At 42.4% G+C, this 21,608-nt stretch overlaps 2 protein-coding genes and 1 long non-coding RNA gene across 6 annotated transcripts in view; 2 read left to right on the forward strand and 1 right to left on the reverse strand.

Moving 5' to 3' along the window:
• The window catches only part of FLI1 (Fli-1 proto-oncogene, ETS transcription factor), a 62,308-nt gene extending 58,532 nt beyond the window's left edge, over positions 1–3,776 (forward strand). For both annotated transcript variants that reach the window (XM_069946508.1, XM_069946507.1), the window contains one exon: positions 1,786–3,776. In XM_069946508.1, coding sequence (XP_069802609.1) covers positions 1,786–2,312 — 527 coding nt within the window. In that variant the 3' untranslated portion in view covers positions 2,313–3,776. The remainder of the gene's footprint in view (positions 1–1,785) is intronic.
• The window catches only part of LOC138768581 (uncharacterized), a 95,023-nt gene extending 78,736 nt beyond the window's left edge, over positions 1–16,287 (reverse strand). For 2 of the 3 annotated variants that reach the window (XR_011359169.1, XR_011359167.1), the window contains exons 1-3: positions 15,924–16,286; positions 8,898–8,949; positions 1,771–1,858 (exon numbers count right to left, since the gene is read on the reverse strand). This is a non-coding gene — a long non-coding RNA (uncharacterized lncRNA). Of the gene's footprint in view, positions 1–1,770; positions 1,859–8,897; positions 8,950–15,923 lie in introns of all 3 variants that reach the window. The other variant, XR_011359168.1, reaches the window with a different exon arrangement.
• KCNJ5 (potassium inwardly rectifying channel subfamily J member 5) overlaps positions 15,943–21,608 on the forward strand; it is a 72,691-nt gene continuing 67,025 nt past the window's right edge. The window contains exon 1 of the mRNA XM_069946509.1: positions 15,943–16,216. The gene's annotated coding sequence lies outside the window, so the exon portion shown is untranslated. The remainder of the gene's footprint in view (positions 16,217–21,608) is intronic.

Here is a 21,608-nt window from a genome sequence, read left to right on the forward strand (position 1 = left end):
ATTCCCTTCTTATTTGATAAAAAAAAATGCCTTTTCTTTTATAATCCCTAGAACAAGCTGCATTATTTGGTATGGCATTGTCTTACTGATTTGCTGTGGAGGTTTCACTGCATGAAGCCAACCTGTGTGAGCTTATTCTTACTGTCAGAAATTCAACTTGTTGCATATTAAACTAAAGGAAAGTTTAACAGTCATTTATTACATGTTCTTCAGTTGTTCCTGTCTGGACTATCCGAAACATTACAGTGCTCCCTGCCTGTGCTAACAGAAACCCGCTACTGCCCTCTAGTGACTGCACTTGTTTGCAGCTCCTATGTCTGTGCTCCAATGTAAATTGAATAACTTTTTGTTAAAGTGGTTACAAAAAACAATAGGCATACAAACATAGATGAAAACACTCACATAGGGTTCCCCTTATAAAAGTTCAGAATGTGTGAGGTTTAATTAGTAAAGAGGAGCGAACCTTGAGCACACTCTGCTTCGTCTGAATCCAACTGTGCAACATTTGATTACACATAATTGAAAAAGTTGGATGCAGCCCTAGGAAGTCCTGGAAAACATGGATACAGCCTATAGCCACCGGTAATCAAATGTAGCACTCTTGGGTTCCACACCATTCTCCTTCTCAATGCCTACTAATATTGTTATAATTTACATACTGTATATCATGACATTCACACATAGTTTGATTTCATTTCAAGACTGTCTTCTAGTTGAATATTTGAGCCAAGGACTTTATAAAATATTGACTGTGGTCTGTTGTAAAGATTTTAAGGCAGTGATTTCATCAAATTACCATATTACCTAGTTGTGATGTAATGAATACAGATGATAGACAGAAGAGCCCGGAACTCACTAGATAAGTTCTGCTTATTTATTCAGGTGCAGCATAACTAAATAAGAGAGCGGCACTCACCATCATTTAATGTGGAAAATTGTGCTTGATTTATTTCAGTACGTCCATATTAAGATACGTCTCGGCAGGTAAAAAGCCAACAGACCATGATGATATCAGGTATCACTATGGTCTGTTGGAGTCTTACCTGCTGAGATGTATGTTAATATGGACGTACTAAAATAAATAAATGTTCTGCACGAAATGACAGAGAGTGCCGCTCTCTTCTTATGTATATATTGTTGTGGACACTTTCATTCAAATGGCTGAGCACCCTATCTAGCAGATGTACCCCTCCGCACCACTGCACCCAGAAATCCCACTGTGATAGCGGGACTAGACTCCTAGAGGTTATCATCAGCTGTGCCAGTCTCTGTCTTCTATTGAGATTTTAACTTATAAAGAAGCATAACTTATCTGGTGAGTGCTGGGCTTCTCTATCTACCTGCTACTGGATCTCTCCACCACATGCACCACCACCCATTTGGAACAAGCAGCAAGCATAGTTCCAGCACTCAGTCGTCCAAATCAAATTCCTTTATTGTAGCATAGCAATAAAAACAACGCTATGCAATGCTATGCTATGACTAAGGTCTGAATAGACCGAAACATGTCAGCGATTGTTAGGATTTTATTGTTTGTTTGTTTTTTTGCTATGCTACAATAAAGGAATTGGATTTGGACGACTGAGTGCTGGAACTATCCTTGCTGCTTGTTCCTTGGTGATTGCTCACACCTCCGTGCACCAGCAGGAGGTGATATACATGCAGGTGTGGTCAGCTGATCATCCTTTCTCCTTGTACCACCCATTTGGAGTGCCATCATTTCTACCTATCCTATGAATACAGCTGATAACTGATCACTGATAAGTGTACCTTGTTTTTTTGTAGGGAGTGGTCAGATCCAGTTGTGGCAATTTCTTCTTGAGTTGCTATCAGACAGCGCCAATGCCAGCTGCATCACCTGGGAGGGCACAAACGGAGAATTCAAAATGACAGATCCAGATGAAGTGGCGCGAAGATGGGGAGAAAGAAAAAGCAAGCCCAACATGAACTACGACAAGCTGAGCCGAGCACTGAGATATTACTATGATAAAAATATTATGACTAAAGTCCACGGGAAGCGCTATGCTTACAAATTTGACTTTCACGGCATTGCTCAAGCCCTGCAGCCTCATCCCACCGAGACATCCGTGTACAAATACCCATCAGAGTTCTCATACATGCCAACCTATCACACTCACCAGCAAAAGGTTAACTTTGTCCCTTCACATCCTTCATCAATGCCAGTCACATCTTCTGGCTTCTTTGGTGCAACCTCATCTTACTGGAGTTCTCCAAATGCAAACCTATACCCTAATCCTAATGTTCCACGGCACCCTAACACCCACGTACAGCCGCACCTGGGCTTCTACTAGACTCAGTCATCTTGATGGAATACATCTCATTTTGGGCAGGGGGGATATAAAGTGTCCTTAAAAGACTAAAGAAAAAGAACTCAGTGGCATATCAGTATTATTGGTTCTCATCTCCCCTCCCTACCTTCATGGATCTTTATGAGCCAGTATTATTTCAAGTTTGTCCTTGCTATTAATTGCTTGAACCCAAGGATGTGATATGGAAGTGGCATAAGCAGCACATAACATTGATCCAAGGAAGTGACTTGCATTAGACTTACCTTCATTTTGTTTTCTAAGCATTTCAGAACTTAGATTTTTTTTTTGTTAAACACGCACTGGATGGCAATAAGGAAAGGCTTATAAACTAACTGGAATCGCAGAAATATTACTGGGTGTATTGTCCAGGATTTATGTCCCCACATTTATAGTGTATTGGTCTCCACTGTTACCTCTTTAGACAGCCATGTAGAACGAGGATCATCAAACTGCCCATAATAGTCAGTTGGGGTCAGAATAAAATTATATTGGATTTTCTACTATACTGAAGGGGATCTAAGGTAACCTATCACTCTGTAATATCAGGGTATTGTCCCACATTGTGACGATTCCCCTCCCCAGGTGTAGTAGCCAAAGACTGGCAAAACCATTGATCAGTTTGGCACTACATGTGGGTGGGGTTTTATCCCCAATGTTAGACCCAACACCTCACTTTGAGCTTTTACCTGCCTTTAGGGTGTCATCAAGTCTTTTGGGAAGAAGGGACTGGAAGCCATGGTGTCTCTGACTGTATAGCGGTCACTAGAATACAGTGTGTGCACCAAAGTTACTCTTTGTGCAACATTGTATAGAAGTGTTAGAGCGCTGTCACAACCCAGGACAGGTATGTGGGGCATTAGAGATCTGAAAGGTGTAAAGAATATAGATTTTCACTCTGGAGCTATATGCATACACATTTTTGGCCTGTTTTCAACACGTAAACAGCCCGAAAATTATCATTCAATTCCATCAGAAGTCCGTAATTATAACGTATATAAATGGCCAAAAAAGAAGCCTCTTGCTTTCCGTTTTACAGATCACAACATATTTTTTATTAATAAATGTCCCAAAAAAGTCCATTGCAAATAGCTTCCAAGTCTGAAAGTAACAAGGAAAAAAAAGCCTGTAAAATAGATGAAAAATAAAATAAAAAGGTATAAAATAGCCTGGTTGTCATGGTCACGTCCAGGATGCTGCCTCTAATCTATACTAGATGTACTATTAAACACATACACTATATTACATGTGTGAAGTTTAGTAAGCATTATGTTTTTTACCTTCTTTCTGTAAATAAAAGAAACTCAATTGAGATAGGATTGTTTAACTTTTCCTGGACATAGTCAAGACAACCAGAGTGAAAACCTCCATTCTTTACACTGCAGGCTACATTTAAAAAACAAAACTGGAGAATACTACAAAATAGATCTAAAAGGATAGGTTTGTATTAGTTTTTTTGTTTTCTTGACCAACCAACTTGACAACATAGGTTTAGAGCTTCCTTAATATTTCCTGTTCCTAGATTCAAGCCAGATGTCCCCTATATTATGTAGACATATCTATGTAGTATTAAATAATTGTGTGTCCCAAAAAAGCAACAACAGTATTAGGCCACGTTCACACTATGTTTGCTTTGCGGCCATCTTATTGGACAGCCATCTTTTAGCTCTAAAATGACAGCTGTCCAAAAAGATGGTCACAAAATGACATTGTCCCAACAAGAAAAAAAAACATACAAGTAAAATTTGGCAGCACATAGACACCTTCATCAGGAATTTTTTTTTCTTAAATCAATGATTAAAGGAGATGTCCCGGCAGACCTCTTTTTTTCCACAAGTGCCAGAAAAAGGGGGAGGATAAATGAAATAACATGCTCTTAACTCCCCGATTCCATCTTTGTTGGCCGCATACAGCCGATCTGGTCCCCGGCCGCTCCATGGCATAAGTGTGAACAAAGATTGTGCCAGGTCAGGTCCGCTCAGTCAGTCAGATGCCGAGACGGGACTAAGATACAGCTGCTGACTGGCTGAGCGGACCTGACACTTTACCACCCGGGTTCCCAGTTAGACCAGGAGGCGATGAGGACCAAATCTGCGGTATGCAGCCACCAGCCCTGGACCCAGGGAGGGGAAAGCATGTTATGTAATGTTACAAAGAATTAGGCTAGGTACCCATATGTCCAGTAATCCAGCATAGTTGCTATCCGGTGTAGTTTCACAGATTAAAAAGAAAAAAAAAAAATTATATATATTATATATATATATATATATATATATATATATATATATATATATATATATATTATATATATACACATATATATACACACACATTTTTGCAGTAGTTTTCCATCTGGTGCAACCAAGCCAGTATGCCACATTTAACCCCATACAGTATGGAGCACCACATGCAATGGATCCCAATTTTTTACTATCCTGGACGACTCTGGACATATGTGCACCTGGCACCCAACACCATTGCTCACTATTTTGCAGTACATTGTACACAGGGCAGAACAGGATAATGTTTGTCAGATAGTAGTTGAAATACATTTAATATTTGGTCAAGTTATTAAAGTGTCCTTTTATAGACGGCTATTGCCACATTGCACAGACGGTTCAAAGGTTTTGATCGGTCATAGTCTGAGTGTTCACACTCCAACCAATCTCTAAATATAACCAGAAGTAGGCGGCTGAGCGCTTTCTTCCCTGGCTGTGCAGTACAAGTTCCTTGTAATTTGTCTTTTGCAGCAACACAGGAAGCTGAGGAGAGAAGTGTTCAGATGCGCACTTCTCCTGGCTATATCTACAGATCGGTGGGGGTTACTGCGGCATGGCAAAAGCTCTTCATAATGACAGGGACAATATCCCACACAAAGACAGAGACTGACCTAGTATGAAGAAGCCTGCAGAGCATGGACTTTACCAATAATGTGGAAGCCTCCAACTTTTCACATAACAGAGTAGAACTAGCAGGTTGGAGGTAGCAAAGAGTGGTGCATAAAGACAATAAACATATTAAGGCCCAAAACATTTGTTCTGGACCTTGTAAATACGGATTTTTAAGTCTTAAGCCGGGACACATTTATGCGGCCACATCATATACTGTAGAATAAAATAAAATACTGTGGAAACTGCTATTTTGTAATAAGAGACACTATGGGATTATGAGAAAATTGATGCACAAGTATTTAAAAGCTTTTACAAAGCTGGTTGGTTTTTCCTGGGTTAAAGAATCATTTCACCCACCAGGTATCTGATATTTCGGGACTGTCAGGAGAAAGAACATGCACAATGTTAGGATGCAGTTAAAGGAAACCCCTCCAGGAATTGCATTTAGGTTACATAGCTGACCTCCCATTTATAGGGTAGCAGTGATGAACCTATCTGCTAATGCTATATGAAAAAACTATACTTATGTTATCTTTTATGATGCAACAAATCACTAAAATGTTCCTACTTGGTTGATGCTTAGTAGTCTTTAACTGCATTTACCAGCATATAAAAAGAGAAATTAGGGGGGGTGCAGTGTGACACTGAATGGCTAGCATGAGAAAATGTGTGAGGGTGATGATGGGTATGGTATATACTGGGAGGGAATAAAGCCTTCCAGTGTGATGAGTCCATAAAAACTCATGTAATCACTCACATGACCGAACTTACAGTAAGCTGGGGTTCGTGTGAACCCAAACACTCGGCATTTGAATCCCACTGCCTGGAAAGAATGGATGAAACCCTAGGGCTGCCTGGAAAACATGGATACAGCCTAGGGCTGCATCTAACTCTCCATGCAGCGGATCGATCGGGTTCCCATAAATTTGAATTTACTATAAGTTTGCTCATCTCTATCACTAAGTATTCATTTGTAGCTGGAGTGTTCCTTTAAAAGTAAATCAGAAGCGCTTTTTAAGTGATTAACGAAATTTATCAGGAAAAAAAAAAACAAACAGATTTATTTTCTGTTTTTATTGATTTTTTGCTCGGATTTTCATTTATCTTTTTTACTGTTCTTCTTTCCATATACTCAGACCTTATATATAAGAGTTGTGTACTGGACGGGTGGGACTGAAGTAGCAGTGTCATGCCCGCTGTGGCTCCCTTCCCCCACCTTTTCGGATTCACAGACGCTGAGCGTTTGTCAGTGCAGCCTCCACATAAACCACAGGAGAAGTTTACTGTATAAATTATGATTTATTTTCCTAGATTTCACATAGTGAACTTGCTCAGAGCCCTCAGAGGTGAAGAAGTACACAGAGCATATAAACTAAACGAGTAGACCTCGGTCACAGAAATGCAGGTTTCTTTGTTTTAAGTTTTCTTATAGAACTGTATTTTGGATTTTGTACAGATGTTTTCTGTTATTTTTCTAATTTTTTGAGCGTTTTGTACATTTTGGCTTTTTACCTTTGTATGGATATCTCGTACTCTTTACAATGAAAATAAGATATAAAATAAAGTATTTTCATATCGGTATACAACCTACAAGTCTGTTTATGTTGCTTCAATGCAGTGTTTTTTTCTGGCTCGTATATTGTATCCACTATCAACATTCGCATTCTGCTACAAATTACGGATTGTGCTTCTCTAGTGCATTCGTAAAAAAATGAACGGTGCTTGTTAATAAATTTGAACGGTGTCAGATTTACTAAGATAGGGCGCCTCTTACTAAATCAGTCTGGGAAACTGGGGATGGAGCTTTACTTATAAATGATACCCTGAGTGTTCAGACGACTAATCAGGAGAACAAGTCGGTATAAGTTCCCACTCCCTATGTAAGTCTATGGGGCCCCCAAGGTCTCACAGGAACAAATCGGGGAGAGGAGCAAACTATGTTGGGGTCGTTCCCCCACTCATTCTACTGATCGGCCAGGGTCTGACTACTCGGACCCCAACCGATTAAATAAAAACTTTTACAAGTCAAAAGTTTTTCCGAATTTTTACGATAACAATCGCATTTGAGCAATAATCGGCTCATGTACACACAGCGAACGATCAAGCGATGAGCAAGAAATCATTCCTTGTAATCTTGCAACATGTTCTCGAATCGCCGTTGGTTGTTCGCTAAACATTCGCAGATCGTCTCTTATCGATTCACCCTATGGGCCCATTTACACAGAAAGATTATCTGACAAAGATTTGAAGCCAAAGCCAGGAATGGATTTGAAGAGAGGAGAAATCTCAGGCTTTCCTTTATGACCTGATCTCTGTTTATAGTCTGTTCCTGGCTTTGGCTTCAAATCTTTGGCAGATAATCTGTCAGATAATCTTTCTGTGTAAATGGACCCTAAGTGTGCGATCTTAAAATGATCGCAATAACGATTTTTCCAAACGATATATTGTTCTGTCTAAACGCTGATCGTTTCAAAAAACACGTTACTTCAAAATCGTTAATCGTTCGATTGGGCTAATTATCTCTCCGTGTAAACGCAGCAACATATGGGGTCAAGGGGAAGTTATAACCAATCTTTGCAACCAACACCTGCAGAACTCACCCCAAAAGATCTGTATCTCTGGACAGGCCCAAAACATTTGAGCTGAGCTATATCTGCCTTGGTACTAGCACATCAAGGGCACGTCGGTACATCCCTTAACCTCATCTTATGCATCCAAAGAGGCGAATAATAGCTCCTATGCAAAATCCTAAACTGAATTAATTGAAGTCCTTCACATAACGCTACTCTATTAATATTGCCAATAACACTATTCCAGCCCTTATCAGAGGTTGCCCCCCAACTTTTCTCCCATCTAGATTGGCACTCTCTACCTATCTCCATGGCCTCATTCACCACAATACCATTGTATATCGCTGTCAAACTTTTCCCTATCCCCTCTAGAGTGTGCATAACAACATTATGAGGAAAGCAAATCCATTTACTTTGATGCTGCTATGCGAGCTTGAATACTGCTGCTTATCAAAAACAGTAACAAATCAGTCAAGAGCTGCCTGTGAACAAATATATCTATATTAATTTACCCTGATACCCAGAGGGTCTGGTCCTCCGCTGCTCCTGTCTTCTCCCAAGAAGCAAGCTCAGAGCAGGATCTGCCTGTTTAGCCAATCACTTGCCATGTTCCATAGTTAACAGTGATTGGCAGAGTGGGCAGGTCCTGCTTTGAACTCACAATCCAGTAGCAGGCAGTGTAGTACCCGAAGGAGCTGAAAAGGAGGTGCAGTGGGACCTGCGGTGCAGCAGAGTAGGCAAGTATAAATTTTCTTTTCTATTTTTCCATGGCTCCAGCTATACAAGTATATATAAACATCAGGATGCCCTTTTAAAAGTAAATGCTGCACTCACCACCTCTTCAGAAGATTGAAACTGTATATATATACCAATGGCATAGCAAACAGACAGCAATTCAGACCAAGAACTGTTTTTTGCAATGCTAGTGCTTTACCAAGACCCGTTTAACAAAAAGCTCTTAGACTTTCTACCCCTATATGCAATAGATGCCATCAACCCCCTATTGTCGATAAGCACAGAACTCGCCACTCCATGCTCAACACTGTAATCAATGCTATCGGCATCCTAAGGAGTACAGACTTTGCGCAGGATACTGCTTATAAGCTGACCTCTAGTGACTTCTACTTACTTCTCACCAGTTCTGGACAACTCAGGAACATTCTATAAAAGAAACAAATCATTAAATGATAATTAACAATTATGATATAGTAAATTATAATAACCTCCGCTTATTATACTGACCAATAGGAATTAACAGTTCTTTATCCCTGTTCACACTAGTGCCATTCATACCAAGCCAAGACAGCTGTGACTGATCAGATTTTAAAGCGACTCTGTACCCATAATCTGTCCCCCCCCAAACCACTTATACCTTCGGATAGCTGGCTGCTTTTAATCCAATATCTGTCCTGGGGTCTGTTCGGCAGGTGATCCAGTTATTGTCCCAAAAACCAACTTTTAGCCCTGTGCCAAATGGCCTTAGCCATCTGTGCCCTAACTTTGCACCACCCCTCCGTCCCTCCTCCCCGCCCTCATCATTAGGAATGTCACTGGCAGGGTTTTTCCTATTCCTCTGCAGTGAACACCGCACAGGTGCCATAACGATCCAGCCCATGTGCCGTGCTGAAACAGCTGATGAATAGGACAATACCTGCCAGGAGCATTCCTAATGATGAAGAGGGCAGGGAGGAGGGATGGAGAGGTGGTGCCAGCCTAATGCACACACACTCTAGGCCACGGCCATTTGGCACAGGGCTGCAAGTTTAAAAGTTGTTTTTTAAGACTAAAAATGCATCACCTGCCGAACGGACCCCAGGACAGATCTTGGATTAAAAGCAGCTATCTGAAGGTACAAGCGGTTTGAGGTGGGCAGATTGTGGGTACAGAGTCACTTTAACAAATTTAAATAGACTCATTACACTCTGGGTTTCAGTACTGAGGTATCATAGTTCTAGCTAGGGCAGAGTGCAGAATACAATTCTTTTTATTGTCTATTGCCTTCATTGGGATCAGCCTAGTTAAAGGGGTAATCCAGAGCTTCCAGGGACAGCACCACTCGTCTCCAAGTCAGAGATCCGGACTCCCATGCTGTGATCGGGACCCCTTACCTCCGTCCTGTCGGATCGGCGATCCATGTAGAGTCTGCTCTAAGGCAGGCTCTATGCATAGATCGCTGATAACACTGATCTATGCTATGCTATGGCATAGCATAGATCAGCACATGCAATCTAATGATTGCATCTTTTACAGTAAAAAAAAAGTGTAAAAAAAATTGCAACAACAAAAAGTTTTTTAAAAGTTTTTCAATGTGTTAAACGGGTTTTCTGGGAAATATGTACTGGTGAGTTATTCACAGAATAGGTCATCTGTAACTTCAGCTAAGCTATTGCAGGCCTGTCAGATTCAAATCTTGGGCATAGAACAAACTAGGCCTATGTTCTCACGTGACAACATAAACCAGGACTCAGGGTCAGGTATTCTGTACAATAAATACAACCAACGCCTGACAGACCACAATAAATTTCTCCCTGTCAAAGATGGGGCAGATCTAGAACTTGTTAGTGTGATAACTTGTTAGTCTAATAACATGAACCAATAAGATGAAGGCCTCATATAAAGGCACAGCTCATAAAAAAAACTTTATATACTCTGTGTGCTGCTGATTAAGACTGTGTATTATCCCCAGACATAATAAATCCATATACACAGCTAGGGAACAAACACACACACCGCATACGCAGCGTATTTTCTGCTGCCATACGCAGCAGATTAGATCTAAATAACTAAACACAGCATCAAATCTGCACCAACAAATCTGCCACAGATCTGCTGCGTATACGGTGTGTGTGTTTGTACCCCTAAACTGATTTTTGGTTCCCCCATTATTATGTGCTGAAAGGGTCTATCTGTAAATCCCAATTACTCTAATGGCAGCTGAGCTGCAGTAACCCAATATGGCCACTACGTTATATATGGCGCTGTTTCCAGCTCCATTCACTGTGTGCTGCAAACAGGAGATTGGCCTCACTAATCAGATACTGATAACCTGAGAATAGATCACCAGAAGCAAAAAATGTGATACAAGTATTATCGCCACATATTACATCCATTATATGTGTATTATTAGCACACACACATTACACATAAATTATACAGGTATTAGCTCACACATTACACCCACTATACCTGTTACCTAACACATTACACCCATTTCACATGTATAATTATCACACATTACACCTGTTATACATGTATTATTACCACACACTTTACACCTGTTATACAAGTATCACTTGACACTTTACAGCTTCCTTCACACATACGTTTGGTGCTGTTTTTTGTCCTAGAAATCAACAGATTTGTCATGTAACTCCCACATGTACAAAAAAGCTGTATCCATATGTCTAGCAGACATGCCACATGCTAATGACATGACATACACTACATCCTAATGAGGCACTTACAGATAGAAGTGGTGCTGAGATGAAGCTATCACTACGTCTTCTAGGCCTCGGAAAGCATCAGGCCTGCCAGCCCTAAAGGCCAGGAGCGTCTCTTTCTCCAGGATGTGCACAATAAATGACATCCTGTACATAGAGATGCTACTGTCCTCTAGTGGCTGCAGGCATTAGTAGTAGTGTGGGGAAAAGGGGAAGACTATGTCGGAAAAGCAGAGAGCCAAAGATGGCTGGAAAAACTTGGCTTGGCGATTTGGGACAAAAAGGAGTAGAGATGAGCGAACCAGCCAGATTTCTCAGGTGACGTCTCTTCTCATTGGAGGTGCTCAGTTTCCTTTTTCTTGTCCTTTTTAGAGATAAGCGAACCAGCCGGATTTCTGGTTCGTATGAATCAGAAATCTCGGTGGCTGACTCCCGCTGTCTGTTCCCTCAGTGCAGCGGGTGGATACAGTGTAAGGAACGCCTGGAAAACTGGGATACAGCCATTGGCATTGGCTGTATCCCAGTTTTCCAGGTGTTCCTTACGATGTATCCACCCGCTGCACGGAGGGAACAGACAGCGGGAGTCAGCCACCAAGATTTCTGATTCATACGAACCAGAAATCCGGCTGGTTCACTCATCTCTAAAAAGGAGAAGAAAAAGGAAACTGAGCACCTCCAATAAGAAGAGACGTCACCTGAGAGTCACTGGATGTAACTGCACTTTAAAGGTGTTATCCAACGCTACAAAAACAGACACTTTTTCCCCTCTCGTCTCCAGATTGGGTGGGGTTCGGAACTCAGTTCCATTGAAGTAAATGGAGCTTAATTGCAAACCACACCTGAACTGGAGACAAGAGAGGGGGAAAAATAGCCATGTTTTGGTAGCGCTGGATAACCCCTTTAAAAGGAACTTGTCACCCTGGACAGCCCCCCTGAACCACTCCCACTAGAGATGAGCGAACCTGGAGCATGCTGGAGTCCATCCGAACCCGAACTTTCGGCATTTGATTAGCGGTGGCTGCTGAAGTTGGATAAAGCCCTAAGGCTATGTGGAAAACATGGATATTGTCATTGGCTGTATCCATGTTTTCCAGACAACCTTAGAGCTTTATCGAAGTTCAGCAGCCCCAGCTAATCAAATGTTGGGTGTCCATTATGCATACATTAAACAGAAACAAAAACCCAGTGTGCACCCAGCCTTACACATACGTTTTTCTTCTAGGCTTTTTATTTGCCCGTAGAGGCCTGTAAGAGGATACCCACCACTACCAATGCCATAGGATGTCGCCTTTACAAAAACACTGCTACTAAGGCTAGGTTCACACTGCGTTTTCAGCATCCGTTTAACGCATCCGATTTTTGCAAAAAACGCATGAAAAACGGATTGCAAAAAACGGATTCATTTGTGTGCATCCGTTTTTCCATTGACTTCCATTATAAAAAAAAACGGATCCGTTTTTTTTGGCGGACCAAAACGGACCAAAAAACGTTGCTGACCCTATTTTTCTGGACGTTAAAAAAACGGATCCGTTAAACGGATGCTGAAAACGCAGTGTGAACCTAGCCTAACCCGCAGAAAGCCAAACATCTGGATGCAACATTATTGCCGCCCCCCCCCCCCAAAAAAAAAAACAAGAAAAAAAAAAAAAACACAACATGCATCACCCAAGTTTTTAATTTTTATTGTTTGAAAAATTTTCAATGTAAGGCTATGGTCTCACAATGTTTCTTCTGGTCCGTTTATAATTTTTAAAATGACGTCCGTCATTTTGAGGATAGGCCGTCCGTCAGTGCAATAACAGCTGTCAGGAAAATATTCTAGTGTAGGAGGACTAATTGGGCTTTGGTTGCCCATTAAATAGTAAAAACGGAGAAAGGACGGTGGGCAAAGAAAAACTGTGTGTGAATCAGGTCCGTCGTTTACAAAAGGCATCCCAAAATTATTGACTCGATCCTTATTTTGATGTCTGCGCAGATAACGCCTGTTATTTTATACACTGCGTGTATTGGAAGTGTCATTCTATTGACTTCAATGCATTACAGTCAGTTAAATTGCAGCAATAACGGACGCCTTTTCTCTTTTTTTGACATTTTGTGAACATAGCCTAATAGTGTGACACTACCCTTAGGATGGGTTCACACTGCGTTTTTGTTTTAATTTAACATATCCATTAAAGCGACTCCGTACCCACAATCTGACCCCCCCAAACCACTTGTACCGTCAGATAGCTGCTTTTAATCCAAGATCTGTCCTGGGGTCCGTTCGGCAGGGAATGCAGTTATTGTCATAAAAACAACTTTTAATCCGGCAGCGCTGTGTCTAACGGCCGGGGCTAATGCTGGGTTTACACAGAGCGATTATCGGGCGAATTTTCGCGATAACCATCGAATCCGAACGATAATCGTACATGCAAACGCGGCGAACGATCGAAAAATCGTTCATTTTGATCTTTTAACACGTTCTTAAATCGTCGTTCGCAAAAAATTCGCCGATCGTTCTGTGTAAACAGTCGTTCACTGATTTTCCCTATGTGTGAGATAGGCTTAAGCGATCGCAAAACGAATTTTCTGTACGATATATCGTACCGTCTAAACGCTGATCATTATAAAAAAAAAATTGTTAATCGTACGATCGGGCGAATTATCGCTCCATGTAAACCCAGCATTACATTTGTATATGCATTAGGCTGGCACCACCCCTCTGTCCTTCCTCCCCACCCTCCTCATTATTAGGAATGATCCAGGAACATTTATTGCTGTTTGAGCTTTGCACAGGTGTATTAACGATCCAGCCCATGTTCATTATACACACAGGTGGGGAATAGGAAGCAATCTGCCTGGAGCATTCCTAATGATGAGGAGGGTGGGGAGGAAGGACAGAGAGGTGGTGCCAGCCTAATGCAGATACAAATGTAAGCCCCGGCTGTTAGACACAGCGCTGCCGGATTAAATGTTGTTTTTATCACTATAACTGCATCCCCTGCCGAATGGACCCCAGGACAGATCTTGGATTAAAAGCAGCTATCCGAAGGTACAAGTAGTTTGGGGGGGTCAGATTGTGGGTACAGAGTCACTTTAAAAAGAGAGAAAAAACATAGATTGGTGGATGATAAAAGTGGATGCGGCTGTATGCCTGTATACCATGCTGCAGCATCAGCCTCCTTCTGACTCATAAAGAAAGAAAAATGGAATGAAATGGAAACCGCAGTGTGAACCTACTCTTATACATACCATTACCTCACACATTACTTCCACTACACATTTTACCTCACACACTACATCCACTACACATACATCCATTATACACTTAGGGGGACATTTATAAAGCGTACGCCAGGGAGAAGGTGCAGATTCGCCCCTTCTCCCTGGAGTGTGACAAGAAGAGAAAGTAGAACAGCGCTCCATAGCACAGATCAGGAGGTATGAACGAGCGGTGAGAGGATAGTATATAAGCCTCTCACCTGATGCGGTTGTGCAATGGAGAGGCACAACACTCAACAAACGCATGGACTTAGACCGCTGCCACTCCCAGGTAAACCATCCAGGATGGGTATTTCAAAGCAAGATAAACGACCTCCTCTCCAAACCAGGGTAAGTACGGGCGCAGATCCAGATGGACATATGAAGTTAATTAAAATACATTTATTGCATAAAAACATTCATGGCTACACAACGCGTTTCCAAACCGAACTGGTTTCTTTCTCAAGTGTCATCTGATGACACTTGAGAAAGAAACCAGTTCGGTTTGGAAACACGTTGTGTCGCCATGAATGTTTTTATACAATAAATGTATTTTAATTAACTTCATATGTCCATCTGGATCTCCGCCCGTACTTACCCTGTTTTGGAGAGGAGGTCGTTTATCTTGCTTTGGAGTGTGACAAGGCAGGGAGGAGGCGTGGCCTCCTCCAGCGCATAATTTATCATGATTTACGCCTGCTCGCAGGTGTAAATCATGATGCAAATCTACACCTGCTGGAAGCAGGTGTAGATTTAGTATGCAGGTTTGTGCGCCTCTTAGGGCCCTTTTACACAGAAAGATTATCTGCCAAAGATTTGAAGCCAAAACCAGGAACAGACTATAAACAGAGATCAGGTCATAAAGGAAAGCCTGAGATTTCTCCTCTTTTCAAATCCAGTCCTGGCTTTGGCTTCAAATCTTTAGCAGATAATCTGTTAGATAATCTTTCTGTGTAAAAGGGCCCTAAGTGAATACTACCAGGGGAAAAGGGTGCGGGGCCTAATATAAAACCGGCATATTTGTATGCAGTTCTTCATAAATCCCCCCTTAGTACCTCACAGATTACCCCCACTACACATTATCTCACACACTACACATATTACCTCACACCCCTGGACCCTGATGTCCTTTATCCTGTCACCCACTACACACATTACCATTAACTCACACATAACTGCTATATTCACACAGCCTAATTAAATAAGCATAACGTCCGTTGTATTTACAGTGACGGACGGTATTTTGTAGAAAAAATATGTTTGGTGAACATTACCTACACCTGTTATACATATATTACCTCACACATCATTACACCTGATATACACATATTACTATCACACATTACACTGGTTATACCTGTAAAACTCCTCCTATCATTATACCTGTTATACACATATTACCATTACCTCACACATTACACCCTAATTACTATCGTCTCCCGCCATAATAATCACCTCAGAGCAGTGTGGTAGATACTGTGGTCGCAGCAGCCGTGAGCCAGGGGGGAGGCCAGCAGAGCCCCCCTTCCTGCCCACTCTGTATACTGGTCTGCTCTCCTCTGCAGCGTCCTGGCCCCTCCCCCCAGGCCGTATAGTTACGGCAGTAGGAGGTTGGGTGTGCCCGGGGATGCACCACACATGAGGGGAGGTGGGAGCTTTACCTCAGACAGCCTCCTCCCGGCCTGCAGGGGGCGACAGTCTGAGCATTTCCTCTGAAGCCTGGGAGTCAGCAGTGACAGGGAGAGCAGGTGAGTGTGCTGTGACTGAGAGATGGAGGATGGGAGTAATGGCTGTAATGACTCTTATACCACAGTTATATGACTGTTATACCACAGCTGCTCTCCTCACACCAGGGATGTCCCTTCTCCTCCTGGCATATGCTGCTTTGGCCTCCATAACATTAGCCTTGTGTGGGCAGCAGAGGTCGAGCATGAAGGAGGGTCAGCTTGTACTCTTAGGCCCCGTTCACACTGAGCAAACGGTGGAAACGGAGGAAGCAAATGCGTGCGCCCTCTCATTCACTCACAGCGGAACGCTGAGCACGGCGGGATTCTGTGGCGGAGAGCTCCGCTGTGGAATTCCTCCGTGTTTGCTCAATGTGAACGGGGCCTTAGGCTGGTAACACACAGGGCAGGTCCACTATAGTTTCTGTGCCAAAACCAGGAATAGTTCCAACAGGAAAGAGAAGTACTCTCTGTATATTCGCCATCCTATTTGAATCCACTTCTGGTTTGGTACAAAAACTATAGTGGCAGTTTTGTGCCCTGTGTGTTTCCAATCTTAGGGCCTGTTCACACTGAGAAAAAGCGGAAGAATTTCAAGCGGAGCTCGCTCCACAAACACTGCTTGAAATTCTGCCTCATATACTCTCATATACATACATGTCTCATATGCATATATATACTGATGATAGATATATCCATCATACCTGAATGCTTGTTCCTGCATTGTGTTGCATATATCCATCATAATGATATCACTAGTATTGGTTAGTGTAATGGTGTTTACACAGACAGATTTATCTGACAGATCTTTGAAGCCAAAACCAGGAACAGACTATAAACAGGGATCAGGTCATAAAGGAAAGACCGGGATCTATCCTCTTTTCAAATCCATTCCTGGCCTTGGCTTCCAAAATCTGTCAGATAAATCTTTCTGTGTAAATGCACCATTAGGGTCTATTTACACAGAAAGATTATCTGCCAAAGCCAGAAACAGACTATAAACAGAGATCAGGTCATAATGAAAAGCCTGAGATTTCTCCTTTTTTCAAATCCATTCCTGGCTTTGGCTTCAAATCTTTGGCAGATAATCTGTCAGATAATCTTTCCGTGTAAATGGACCCTTATGGTGCGTTTACACAGGCAGATTTTTCTGACAGATGTTTTTAAGCCAAAGCCAGGAACCGACCATAAAGAGGGAATGGGTCATAAAGGAAAGACTAGGATTCCTCCTCTTTTTAAATCCATTCCTGGCTTTGGCTTCCAAAATCTGTCAGATAAATCTGCCTGTGTAAACGCACCATTATGGTGCGTTTACACAGACAGATTTATCTGACAGATCTTTGAAGCCAAAACCAGGAGCAGACTATAAACAGGGATCAGGTCATAAAGGAAAGACTGGGATCTATCCTCTTTTTAAATCCATTTCTGGCTTTGGCTTCCAAAATCTGTCAGATAAATCTTTCTGTGTAAATGCACCCTTATGCTAAGTTTACACAGAGCGATAATTGGCCCAATCGCACGATTAACGATTTCGAAGTAACAATTTTTTTTTTTATAACGATCAGCGTTTAGACGGTACGATATACCATACGGAAAAATAGTTTTGCGATCGTGCGCCCGGCCCCCCTGCTCGCAGCCCGGCCCCCTGCTCATCCGCAGCCCGGCCCCACGGGTGGCGATCGGAGCAGCGGGGGGGTGATCGGAGCGGCAGCGGGGGTGCCGATCGAGCTGGCGCAGGGGGCTGCGGATGAGCGGGGCGGGGCGAACGACGATTTAACAACATGTTAAAAGATCAAAATGAACGACTTATTGATCGTTCACCGCGTTTACACGTACGATTATTGTTCGAATTCGATTGTTATCACGAAAATTCGCCCGATAATCGTTCCGTGTAAACGTAGCATTAGACAGCAGAAAGTATAGATGCCTCCCAGTATGATGGTATATGTATGCTGAGGATGTTCCCTGTATACTCTTCTGGCATGGCTACACCTATGTCTATATACTGAGGGTGCAGACTGCAGTGTCAGGTCTCAGGACTGAGAAGAGGCAGTCATGGAAGTGGAGCTGCAGGCAGCATCTTAAAGGAAAAGTCCAGCGCTGTAAAAAATTTATGAAACATCAGGGGGGACGTAATAGACCATCGCTTCTTACCTCTCCCGGCCCTCTCCAGTGCTGGATTACTCCCGTAGGGCTTCGGGAACAGCTTCCCAGCTGATGTCACAACCTGTTTGTTGGATTGCCCGCTCAGCCCGTCTATGACTGGGGCAGAATACCGCTGCGGTTACCGATTTGCTAAGCAGCCAACCCATCAGTCAGGTCGGCATTTTCATATATTATTAAGTATACATAAATACACTTATTAAAATTTCCCCATTCCCCACCTGTAGTTGTTCCAGCTCCACATATTGATGGCCGGTCCTCAGGATAAGATATCAATATGTGATCAGGGTGCCAAAAACCCACTGATCAGCAGTTCCGCTGGGCTGCCACAGGCGAGTCTGCACTGTGAATGGGGCCAGGAGTAAATGGCTTCCTTCCCTATGTAGTGACCATAGGTTATACTGAGTTACTGCAGCTCTGCTCCCATACGTTACATCAGGAGTTGAACTACAGTAACTCAGCTCGGACACTATGCAGTGAATGGAGTCATCTGTCCTATATACATCCTAATATATACAACATAACCTGTCCTGTATACATCCTACTATATACAGTGCCACCTGTCCTATATACAGTACATCCTACTATATACAGCGCCATTTGTCCTATATACATCCTACTATATACAGCGCCACCTGTCCTATATACATACTACTATATACAGTGCCACCTGTCCTATATACATACTACTATATACAGCGCCACCTGTCCTATATACATACTACTATATACAGCGCCATCTGTCCTATATACATACTACTATATACAGTGCCACCTGTCCTATATACATCCTACTATATACAGCGCCATCTGTCCTATATACATACTACTATATACAGCGCCACCTGTCCTATATACATACTACTATATACAGGGCCACCTGTCCTATATACATCCTACTATATACAGCGCCACCTGTCCTATATACATCCTACTATATACAGCGCCACCTGTCCTATATACATCCTACTATATACAGCGCCACCTGTCCTATATACATCCTACTATATACAGCGCCACCTGTCCTATATACATCCTACTATATACACCGCCACCTGTCCTATATACATCCTACTATATACACCGCCACATGTCCTATATGCATCCTACTATATACAGCGCCATCTGTCCTATATACATACTACTATATACACCATCACATGTCCTATATACATACTACTATATACGCCATCACATGTCCTATATACATACTACTATATACACCATCACATGTCCTATATACATCCCACTATATACAGCGTCACCTGTCCTATATACATCCTACTATATACAGCGCCACCTGTCCTATATACAGCGTCTCCTGTCCTATATACATCCCACTATCATATACTGTTGTGATAAGGGAGCTCCCAGGGTTTCTTGCTGCCCATGGTTTGCTTCTTGGATATTAGTTGGAAATTCTCTTGACCTGGCTCCAATTCTTGGGCTGTTGGGTGCCCTCTGTTGGACAGATGTGGACACTGCAGGACAGTAGGAGGTGCTCTTCTCTTTCAGACGCTGGATGTAGTAGAATAGCATCACTATAATTTAACATGACGCATCTGATTGCCTTACATAAACCCAATATTATATAATTATAATGAGTCAGTGTAATTGTACTGTATACCTTTTACTGTATGGATATGCCCTAGATAGCTCTTGCATCCAATAATATATGAATTTATTCTACTACGGCAAGAGATTCATGAGATAAACAATGGAACGATTCCCTGCCCTGTAATTCTTTGCGTGTTTGTCTATAAATGCCAGATAGTTTCTGTAGGCTACATTTTAATATGTAAATGCTATTCCATGACTCGGGTTCTATAACAATAGCATTTACGAGTTAAAAGAGAAGGCGTACCTGCAGCAACATGTACATAGCTCTACAGTGTGGATTCAAAATAATGATCTTAAAGGGATACTACAACCTCCAGTTCACTACTCTATGGTTCCCTGTTATCAGCCATTCCCAGCTAGAAGTAGTGTAACGCACATTAGAGGCACCCAACGCATGCTAGGAGGATACTGTTATGGATGAATGCTTTCCCATCATATGCATTGGGTTGTCTGATATTAGAAAAACGCTCTTTCAGAAACAGCACCACTCTTCTCCTCAGTTTGTGTGTGGTATTGCGGGGTCAAAGAGGCGGGGCCTATAGTGTCTGTCTACTAGGCCTGTGACGCCTCTTAATTTTTCCTCCCCGCCCTTCTTTTTAGCTACACCCCTGGGCTGGATCATCCTTGTCAGTCGCCCAATCCTGCGCATGCGCCATTGCAACGGGGGTCGGGCTGGTAAAGTTAATCCAGCCCAGAGGTGTAACAAAGAAAAAGGGAGGAAGAACCGAGAGACGTCACATGCCTAGGGCACCAAGAACTGAAACTGTGAAAAATATACTACAGGAAATTGACCTGTCCAATATGTGGATTAAACATTTTTCTATTTTTTTTATTTTTTTTTTGGGGGGGGGGGGGGGAATTTTTGTCATATGTTGCTGTCCTTGTGTTGCATTGACTCTAGGTAACCTTAGTGATAAAAAAAAAAGGGTATGCCTTGTTGGGTTGGGTACTCCAAAAGGCAGTGAAAGAAGAGGGGTTATTAGGGTACTCTGGCAAAAAAGGAGGAATGTCCTACAGGAAGTGGTGTATTCTTTTCAGTCTGACACAGTGCTCTCTGCTGCCACCTCTGTCAGGAACTGTCCAGAGCAAGAAAGGATTTCTATGGGGATTTGCTACTGCTCTGGACAGTTCTTGGCACAGACAGAGGTGGCAGCAGAGAGCACTGTGTGAGTGTCTGATTTTTGTCTCCCTTTAACGTTTATCTTCAGTGTATTTTTCCTTTTTTTTTTTTTTTAACAAATCTTTGATTATAGAAGATTTATCGACTTTAACAGTGCAGGCGACAAAGTGAAGTTAACAAAGCTTCACAATCTGCATAAGCGAGCAACAGAACATGGGGAGCAAACAAAACATAGGGAGGCATATATGGGGGGTGCAACATCAGGCCTACTGGTAGAATTTTAAATGTCCATGAAAAGTCCATACAGACTCCATGAAAGCAGAAGATCAACTCTCATCCTCGCAGTAAGTCCATTGTGGTATTGTGGTTCACCATAGAGGCCGTTGAAGATCGGGGGGGGGGGGGGGGGGGTATAATAAGGTATGCAAATTCTCAACCTGAAGAAGAGGGTACAGGATGGAAATGGATTATGACATTCCATGGACCCCATATCATAATAAAGCTATCGTGTCT

This window comes from Dendropsophus ebraccatus, chromosome 12, assembly GCF_027789765.1.
Source record: "Dendropsophus ebraccatus isolate aDenEbr1 chromosome 12, aDenEbr1.pat, whole genome shotgun sequence".
NCBI lineage: Eukaryota > Metazoa > Chordata > Amphibia > Anura > Hylidae > Dendropsophus > Dendropsophus ebraccatus.